Source organism: Tarenaya hassleriana, unplaced genomic scaffold (assembly GCF_000463585.1).
Source record: "Tarenaya hassleriana unplaced genomic scaffold, ASM46358v1 Cleome2, whole genome shotgun sequence".
Classification (NCBI taxonomy): domain Eukaryota; kingdom Viridiplantae; phylum Streptophyta; class Magnoliopsida; order Brassicales; family Cleomaceae; genus Tarenaya; species Tarenaya hassleriana.
In genome coordinates this window covers 434,421-444,584 of record NW_010965372.1, presented here as the reverse complement: position 1 = coordinate 444,584, position 10,164 = coordinate 434,421, and the positions used below count along the sequence as shown (strand labels likewise).

General features: G+C 31.9%; 2 protein-coding genes and 1 non-coding gene across 4 annotated transcripts in view; 2 read left to right on the top strand and 1 right to left on the bottom strand.

Annotated features, from left to right (window-relative positions):
* The first annotated feature begins 1,260 nt into the window (after positions 1-1,260).
* LOC104811400 (B-box zinc finger protein 21) lies at positions 1,261-2,848 on the top strand. The gene is made up of 3 exons (XM_010538077.1): positions 1,261-1,530; positions 1,679-2,176; positions 2,344-2,848. Exons 1-3 carry the CDS (start codon positions 1,351-1,353, stop codon positions 2,686-2,688), a joined length of 1,023 nt encoding a protein of 340 aa, XP_010536379.1. The 5' UTR covers positions 1,261-1,350; the 3' UTR covers positions 2,689-2,848.
* Positions 2,849-8,094: 5,246 nt separating this feature from the next.
* Positions 8,095-8,167, bottom strand: TRNAE-CUC. The gene has a single exon. It is a non-coding gene; the product is annotated as a tRNA-Glu (tRNA).
* A 1,747-nt stretch (positions 8,168-9,914) lies between these two features.
* LOC104811398 (probable LRR receptor-like serine/threonine-protein kinase At4g36180) overlaps positions 9,915-10,164 on the top strand; it is a 4,090-nt gene continuing 3,840 nt past the window's right edge. Inside the window, exon 1 of one of the 2 annotated variants that reach the window (XM_010538076.2) lies at positions 9,915-10,150. In XM_010538076.2, the coding sequence (XP_010536378.1) occupies positions 9,986-10,150 (165 nt within the window). In that variant the 5' untranslated portion in view covers positions 9,915-9,985. Of the gene's footprint in view, positions 10,159-10,164 lie in introns of both variants that reach the window. The other variant, XM_010538075.2, reaches the window with a different exon arrangement.

Here is a 10,164-nt window from a genome sequence, read left to right as displayed (position 1 = left end):
AAAAAGGAGGGATATTTTTTTTAAAAAAATAAATATTTTTATCAGTAATATTCAAATATGAATCAAAATAAAACTAAATCGAAACGAATTCGATATAAAAATTGAATTATTATGACTTATTTAAAAATAAAATAATTGAACCCAAAATATAACTTAACCCAAACTCTAAATTTTTACTCCTAATTAAAAGTTAAAACTGTTTTCTAAGAATATTCTTTATGAATTTAGTGGTACAGATATCAGATTTTAAAACAAAATAGTAAATAGATAAAATTGTTCACCTCTTATGCAAAAATGAATAAAATAAAGAAAAAATATTTGAAAATCTTTGAACTTTTAATTTGGTGTAATATTAATTTCTAAACTTGTAGATGTACCTATTTATTTCCGAACTTGCATTTTTTAACACAATAATTTCTAAATTGTATTTTTGAATACAATAATTTATAAATTTTGCTTTGGTCAATTAGTGGTATAGACGATTATGGAACTATTAAGCAAGTTTAGAAATTACTATATTCAAAAATATAAATTCGGAAATAAATAAATATACCTACAAGTTTATGAATTAATATTTCATCAAATTATAAATTCAGAAATATTTAGGTATTTTGTTTTTAAATAAATTAAGTCTGTCATACCATTTATTCTTCAGCCGTCATGTAGCTTTTTAAAATACCCGATTTCAAGGAAGGAAGGTTCACAGTTTCTGAAGATATTTATATGAACATAAATATTACAAAAAAAAATTATTAAAATAAATATATCTATAATGTTTTAACTATACGGCAACACGAGCGTCGTCTCCCTTCCTCTCTATCTAACCAATATTTTGTCCATTATATCATTATATGTAAATCGAATAATATATAGTTATATTTAAATTTAATTTGATATAAAAATAACTTAATATCACCAACATCAGCATCAATTTAGCCTTAATCCCAATTTTTTTTTTTGGAATCATCTAAATCTTTTATCCCACTATTTTTTTTAGAAATTAAACTTTGATTCGAATAAAAATTTAGTTTTCAATATGAATATTTTATAAATAAAAATGCATGAAAAGAAACCTAATATAAAAACTGTAGATTTTTAAAAAAAATCTGAAACCCAAAATACTCTTGTTCAAAACGAATCTATTAGAGAAAAAATAAAACAAAAAACTCGCAAAAATAATTCAAAGAACAATTAAACAAGAAAACAATACAACAACGTGATGGAATAACAGAGGCCCCCTTGTTGACTCCCATTTTACAGACTCCATAAAAACCTCACCACTTCTTCCTCTTCCTTCTTCCCTTTTCTTCAACAGCCAAAATCTCTCTTTCTCTCTCTCGATCTCGATCGATGAAGATAAAGTGCGACGTCTGCGAGAAAGAGGAAGCGTCGGTGTTCTGCACCGCCGACGAAGCCTCTATCTGCTCCATCTGCGACCACAGAGTCCACCACGCTAACAAGCTCGCCTCAAAACACCTTCGCTTCTCTCTCCTTCAGTCCTCTTCTCCTCCTCTCTGCGACATCTGCCAGGTTTCCATCTTTATTTTCGATATTTCACGACATGGGTTTTGTTGTTGTTCCGTTTATGAATCGCGGGTTCGATCGGGTTTTCTGATTCTCCGACAAATTTCTCACCTTTTTTTCCTTTTCTGGGTTTGTTTGTTTGTTGATTGTGTAGGAGAAGAGAGCGTTCTTGTTCTGTCAGCAAGACAGGGCGATTCTGTGCAAAGACTGCGACACTCCGATCCACGCGGCTAATGAACACACCAAGAAACACGACAGGTTCCTTCTTACAGGGATCAAGCTCTCATCAGAGTCATGTCCGTACAAACCCACATCTGGTTCTTCACCTTCTTCTGCTACAACCCATGACTGCTCTGTTCCTGGTTCATCAATCTCGAATCCTCCAATCAAGAAACCTGTGTCAGCACAACAGATCAAATCCAGTATCCACTCTTCTCTGAACAAACCCCAGCCACAGTTAGAGAAACCGGCGGTTCCGGCACAGGAAGCTGCGGTGGCGGTGGCACCGGCGAGCAAGAACGGCGGCGATGATGCGGCGGCGAATCAATCGGGATGTACGAGCACGATATCGGAGTATCTGATTGAGATGTTACCTGGATGGCATGTCGAAGATCTTCTCGATTCTTCTGTTCCTCCATTTGGTTTCTACAAGGTCTGTGGTTTTCTTCACTCTTTCTGGTCACATATTTGGCTTCATAGGCTTTTTCTACGCAGTGGTTTGATCTAATTGGTCATCTAATCAGAAAGATCATGTTTTGTTTGTATCTAAAGATTTGATCTATTCAAGGAAACATCTGAAATGGGTTTTTGATTTTGCAGAATGATGATGGGATGTTGCCATATATGGAAGGAGAAATCAACAACAACAGCAGAAGCTTTGGGTCAGTTCCATCAGAGAATTTGGGGATTTGGGTCCCTCAGATTCCTCAAACAATGGCTTCATCACACCAAAACCAGTACCACTCTCATGGCTCCAACGGCAACACACAGATCGGGATGTTCAAAGAAGCTGTTTGCTCTTATGTCCCAACACCAAACATGAAACAACAACAACAAGGAGGAGGAGGAGGACAGAACAAGAGATGTTTTGATGATGGTGGATTCACTGTCCCTCAGATCCCTTCCCCTCGGCACAATAACAAGAAATCTAGATCCCTCTGGTAGTTTCTCCTCTTCCGGGTTTTGCTCTTTTGTCACCAATTTCAATTTTTTCAATCAAAGTTTCAATCTTTGCGATAGGCTTAGAGCTTTTGTTTGCAGACTTTTTGTCTTCTGTACATATGGTGAAATTGATGTTTGTTGTTTGCTTTTTTCATTTTCATTATCTCAACAGTTTCAATTCCACAAGATCTTAAAGCACTTTTGCAAGTAGTGGGATTTGAGATTCCTATCTGAATGAATTGAAACACCCAAATGGTACAAGATGCTAACGAGCAAATCTGTTTCCTTTATTGGGTTTCCAAATATGTATGAGACACTTGGTCTACATTTACCATATCATAAATCAAATCGGTGAATTATTTGCAAATGGGTTTCCATAATTAGAAAATAAAATATCTTTCAACACTAACGTTATTTTAGTAAATCCTATGAATGTGCCAAAGCAGGATTTACATGATGACAGATCTGTGTTTCATGTAAGTGGAAAATAGACAAGTTGGATTTGGACAGCCATTGGGTGTGGGAGTGTTGTATTTGATTGGGAATAAAGAAAAAAAAAAGAATAAAGAGAGAGGTGTCTCAAGATTCGAGCATAGTATATATATATATATATAACATGCCCACTACACTAAGACTCATTTTGTCTTTGAAGATAAATTATTTAACACAAACTAAAATTACACGACTAAATTTAGGTGGTCTAATGTTAAGACAATATACAAAACATGATTTATTCTTGGATTCAAATCTAAATGTGGAGAAGGATCTTTATCGGAATTTCTTCGATCTTCTGAGAGATATAGTTGGAACAAAATTCCGATAAACTTTCGGATTATAAAAAAACTAAAATGATACATACATACTAATTGTTATATGAATGTATCGTACTCTTGTCTTTCGCATAATTTCTTCAAAAATTTATTCTCAAGTAACTATTTTAAATACAAGTTGCGAGCGTTATCTAAATTTTTTAAAAAAATATGTTTTTTTGAAGTTTTCCTTTTTTATACGAAGGAAGTAGAATGGGTACTGTCCGGATTTTTTGAGGTATCCGGTATTTGAAAAAATTGTTTGCTTGTGTTGATTTTATGAACATTTTGGTAATTCTATATGTAAATATATTTGGATATTACTGTAAGTGTATTAAAATATTACGAAGACAAATATCATTTTATATATATCCGGATATTCATTCGGAGCAATCTGTCATTGTTTTTTTTTTTGAATATTTCATACGTATTTTTTACGTCATTTCTTAAGAAAAACATAAAATGCATATCGGTTGATGTTTTAGAAAATAAATTTATAATCATTAATCAATCATATTTTTTTCGTACATATAAGACACAAGTCACAAAGCCCAGTGCTCGGGCCCGTTTTGGTTCCAGTTTTGCCTAAACCACACTGTAGACTGTAGTAACCCAATTTTCTATTTTTCATATTATAATTTAATTTTTTGGTATTATATGAAGATGCCATTTGTGATTTGAGAACATATAGAGAAGGCAACCCACCATGATACAACTGAAGAAAATATGAAACAACGCACAAAATTATTCTGTAATATTTTATAACAAAAATTAATCAATAACGACGCTATATATCCTTTGGATCCTTATTGACAAAAACAAAATCTCACCACAAAACAAAGCAAACCCCTTTTTATATTTAAAAAAAAAAACAACAAATCAAACCCCAAAAAGATTTGCATAAACAAAACCCAAAAGCCCAAAAGCCCAAAACATGTGTAGTATTCCCATTGTGTGTGTGTGTATATATATGGATAGGAATGTGCATGTACTAATTAACACGTGTAATGTGTATGTATATGCATATGTTTTGTAATGAACGTATGTATAGAAAAGCTAACGTTGGCAATGAGCTTTGCACATGTAGAGACAATCATAGAAGCAAGGCCCTCCACAATGAAGAGGACAATCCAATCTCATGCCTTTGCACTTTCCCCTCCCCATGCATTGTGCATATTCTCCTCTCGCAAACTCTCCTCGTCCCCAACTTCTCCTCCCCTTTCTTCCTCCTAAATCAAAGATATTATAACTATAATAGATAGATTTTCAAGATTTAAGACATGTTTAGTAACACATATGTTATATTTACTTAAAACAACATTTCTAAAGATTTAATATTTTTCTATAAACGAATTAGACCAACCGATAAAATGGAGCAACGAAATATAATTTCAGTTCATTTGCAACACCTAAAGGAAAAGTCCACCTCCGCCGCCGCCACCTCCACCTCCGCCGCCGCATCCCCACTTGTACCAACCACCGCCTCCACCTCCTCCTCCCCATCCCCACCCACCTCCTCCTCCACCGCCGCCGCCACTTCCACCGCCTCCTCCTCCTCCTCCGCCGCTGCCCCATCCCCAACAGAAGCTTCCACCGCCGGTATAACCGCTTTTCTTGTCCTTGAGGGCTATTTCATTGGTAGTGTTGGTTTTGGGTGCTTCACGGGTTCGGTTCTTGGCTTGATGAACGTCATTTGTGGACGCGGCTTGACAGAAACTGAGGTTGTTCGTTTGCAAGAGTGAGAGGAGGAGGACGAGGGAGAGGACAAGAGACAATGAAGTTATGATGTTTGGTTTTGTCTTCATTTCTCTTGATTTCCCCCACAAAAGTTTTTGGGAGAGCGGAATAGTTTGAATGGTGGGTTCTTAGTTTACACATCTCTTTTATAGCAACTTGTATTTCCATTTTTTGTAATGAAAAATCCCGATTGGCAGTTAGGATTGGTCCCTAAAAAAAATGTTAGGTTTCATCAATACCCACAAAATAAAATTGGAGGAGACCAAAAGGAGAGAGAAAGGAACAATCATAATTTGAATCTTTTTTAGGACGCATAGAACCCTAACATGATGTTCCACAAAAATATCGGAAAGGAAGATATAATACATAAGAAAATAATAATAGGGGACTGTATAGATAAGGTTATGTCTCTTGTGAATTACCCACAAATTATATAACTTTGCAGTGTATATATAAATTGTATCCTATATTTTTGTATTTTTATAAAGTTAACAAAATTGTATCCTTTTACATATGGGATATATGGTTCATTGTCTCTAAAAATCCAGAAAGATGTAATTTTGGTGGTCACGAATTTGGTTAGGGGGAAAAATATATAAAATAAAACCAACTTTGTAGTATCGTAAAGTGAATTCGTTGGAGGGAGATCCCTTAGGGCACACTTCTCTTGCACGTTCATCACTTTGGACAACAACCTGCATGAGCCTTCTCTTTCAATGAATGGGTTCTTTTTTTTTTCTCTTTATATTTAATTAAAAAGCTTAGGATATGATGAAATGGATCCTATATATATATATATATTGTTGGATTTTTATTAATTCGAATGGAGGATGAGAAAAGTTTTTTTTTTTTGTTTTAATCACATTTTTTCATTATTTATATGATCATCCATTTGATTATTGTTCATCATCACCACTTTTCTCCACTAAATTTTTATGATATTTTTTGTATCTTTTTCATACTCATTTTTTCAAATCTATAAATAGAAGGTTTTGTTTTTATTTTCAACACAACAAAATAAAAATCCAAGTTTTCTAAAAACGCGTTAAATTTTCTGTGATTGGAGAATATCTTTAATTTACACATGAGTTTGAAGTAACACTGTTTTGGTTAGATATGTCTCTTCTATCATAAGAGGTTATATTCAATCGTAGATGTTGAGAGATGAATAGTTTCCTTAAAAAATACGATTTGTTGTACATTTGGATTTAAATTTTTTAGTTTCGCTTTTGAAATTTATATTGATCTAATAATATTGTTTTTATCACAATTTAATGTACCATTCCAAAATGACCCATTAGTCCATCTCTATGTACCTCTCAAACAAGTAAATCACATAAAAAATAATATGGCACACAACTTTTTTTCATGAAACAAGTATCTTTCAAAACAATAAACCCGACGCATACACGATTTTATAATTTGGATTTTATTTGACAAAAAAACAAAGTTCAAGATTTTTTTTAATCAAAATTGTGTAGGTTTACTTCTTTGAATTTCTCTTATAGAATATTATGGAAGAAATTAATAAATCTTTTGAAGGAAGAAAGAACTTGAAATGGTTTTCTTAAATCTTTCTTTTGATTTCTCTATTTTAATTTTCCTTTATTTCAAATTCTAGACAAACATATAGTATACTACAAACTCATAACTAAATTTACACCTAACTCATTAATTTATCACATTTTTAACTTAATTTATATCCTAATCTTCATAGTGGTGTCAAATGGATCTATCTCGCGAGTTGGGCCAATATTTTACCGATTGGAGACTAAATAGGGTCGGAGAACCAACCCACACACCCACAAGTTCATCTCCAAACACAATCTATCGTTTTTCGTGTGAAATAGTTTCATCTCCTACGTTTCAATTAGAATCCGACAAAAGAATCAGGGAACTCGAACAACGTGTAATAGAAAGAAAACATCTCCGGTTCATAGTAAAACCCAAAACGAGAGAAAGACAAAATTCTCGCCCACACAACATTTTTTTTGTCTCAACGGTAAATCTTATATATATAAATGATGTTACAATAGAAATTATTAAAGGTAATACAGATATTAAAGTTCATCATAATAAACAAAATAAGTGAAACAAAGAAGAATGAAAGTTAAATAATAAGTCATGGTGCATAAATGTTGTAAGTGGCCCACAAAAACATTTAGAAACGATAATAGGAAGAAAACGTCTTCCAGATATTTTAATAAACCATATCTGCAACAACGCTTTTATTCTTTGGAAGAAAAAAATCACAATATATATACAAGCGCATATATTCGGTTTGTCAACCAAATTTACAATAGTTTTCCAAATCAATCAATACATCTTTTTAAAAAAGACAAATTAGTAACTGGCAACGGTTTTGGAAAAATCATACAACCTTATTTAAATTAACCGAACCATGCAACAAGAACTGTTTCAGCAAATGTCTCTTACTTCAACTTTTTCAACGGTTTTTCTACATATTTAGATCTTATCATTCTCGAGTCAAATCTCTAACAACGACGACCAAATCTAGCATAAACCATCTTTGGCGCTGAGACGCATATTTTTTTTTTAATTAAAAAAGATAGAAAAGAAAACAAAAAATTCAGGTTGGAAAATCTCTTTTCCATTCACTATTTATTGCGTATTGTTTTACTGGGCTTAGTTTCTGTGGGTTGAGCCCAATCTCTCATTTCCTGGGCCTAACCCAAGTAACAATTTATATATAAAATTAAGGAAAATCTGAATTTTTTTTCTATTTATTTACAGCCAACTTTAGAAAATATATATTTTTAATTATTAACCGAACAATAATCAAAATGGAACCGAGTCTCATCTAAAAGTAGAATGGATATACACTTTTTTAAAAACCATTGTTTTCCGTTGCCGGGACTTGAACCCGGGTCTTTCGGGTGAGAGCCGAATATCCTAACCATCTAGACTACAACGGAATTTGAAGAAGTAGATGCTTTGGAAATATGATAGTTTGACAAAAATAATTTTTAAAGTAGATTATCATATAAAATATACACTTTTTCTTGTTACTATCCCATATTTTGTTGATATGATTAAATATGACTACGAATTATTAATTATGTCCAAAACCACAAAAACAAAAATTCTAATAATTTTTTTTTATAAGAAACCTTCTATTTTCATTAAAATTTGGCAGTTTAAATTGTTTTTGATTTAAAATTGTTATATTTTTAACCATAATTTACAAATTGTTTACGGTTTGATCATATATGTCTAAAAACTTTCTTATTACGTATAAACACGAAGCATCGTCAAATTTCCTTATATACCTAACTTTTATTTAGACGCCAAGAATAATCAAAGTAATTCTGCTAGTTGTTATTTAGAAGTGCTTATTTATAACAAACTATATTGTGTATTTAAATTCAGTTTTTGATTGATATGATACGATAAAATTAATTAAAGTTGTATTGCTATAATATATATATATATATATAGAGTATCTCTCTCTCCTGCTTTTTCATTTTTGTTCTTGTGGTCCATTTGTTGCGGCACAAACCATCATTCTAAGATCAAATATTTTAATTCCAAGATGTTAAAAGTCTCAAAATGCTTATTATATATTTTTATAGTGTTCATTTTGGGTATTATTCCATATGGATATAATCTTGTTTATTTCATAACAAAAATATATTTTTCCTTCAAAAATTTGATCCACATTGCATATCTATGTCTCACCATTCATATGATTAAACATCTATTTTTGGTTTGCTCGCATATTGTCTAATTTATTTCATATCCATATTATGGATCCATAAATGGATAATTTATTTATTTATTGTGTCTGCCTCCAATAACACATTTATCTTATTATAAAATAGCTACCCAATTAATACCATGCTATTTTACTATTAATTACCGATGAAACAACAAAAAATCCACACGAGAATTACAATTTAGTTTAAATTAAAAATAATTTTCTTATAAAATTTTAAAAATAACTATTAATAAATCTAGAAATTATATAATTATGTGATGATATTTTACTTTTTACTAAAAACATACTATAAAAAAATAAATTTAAATCATAATACTAAATAAAATTATCAACAAAAAGTAATGTATTTAAAAGTAAATAATAAAGACTAATATGCTTCAAACAAAAAAGAACATTTAATAATTTTAAAAGTAATGTATCATTTGATAATTTTTCTGTAAATAATCAATTTTTTTTTATTTTGATACCAAATCGTTTGATTGAACCATTGTTGGATTGTTTCTTCTCTCTTTTGAAATTTTTATCAACACTTTTCTGATTTAGTTTGTGATATTTAAGTTTTATATATTTATTTTTATTTATCATTAAGTTAGAAATAAATATAAATAAAAAAATATTATATATGTCTCAAACTCGATAAATTGGTTCGTTCAACTCAACTTACATAAATTTTCAATAAAAATAACCAACTTGTAATAGCTTACGTAAATTTTCAAGTAATAAAATTTGATTGGCAATACACTTAATAGAGCAGAAATTCCATTCTTAAATTTTACGGTTGTTGAATTATTATTTTTTTATTGATTTTAACTTGACCTATATCATATACTATGAAACTCTATTTTTTATATTTTATATATTTTTCGAACCAGCTTATGGGGAACAACAAACCGTCACAGTAACCACAGAGAAACAAAACGACGTCGCTTCTTCTTGCCACGCTCACGAGACGCTCCCTTGTAATATTTAGACAGACAAAAAAACTCTCTCTGCTACAACTCTGCAATCTCCTTACATGGCAGCAACGGTCATTTTCTTCCTCCACCTCGCTGCCGTCCTCTCCGCCGCCGTCTCCGGCGACCCACGACGGAGCTCCGTTACCGAGGTGCAAGCCCTCACCTCATTCAAGCTCGGCCTCCGAGACCCTCTTGGCGCCCTCGACGGCTGGGACCCATCGTCTCCGGCGGCCCCCCC

Coding starts and splice junctions, on each gene's coding strand:
- LOC104811400 (XM_010538077.1), top strand. CDS start 1,351: ATGAAGATAAAGTGCGACGTCTGCGAGAAAGAGGAAGCGTCGGTGTTC. Junction 1,531..1,678: donor CTCTCTGCGACATCTGCCAG/GTTTCCATCTTT, acceptor TTGATTGTGTAG/GAGAAGAGAGCGTTCTTGTT. Junction 2,177..2,343: donor CTCCATTTGGTTTCTACAAG/GTCTGTGGTTTT, acceptor TTGATTTTGCAG/AATGATGATGGGATGTTGCC.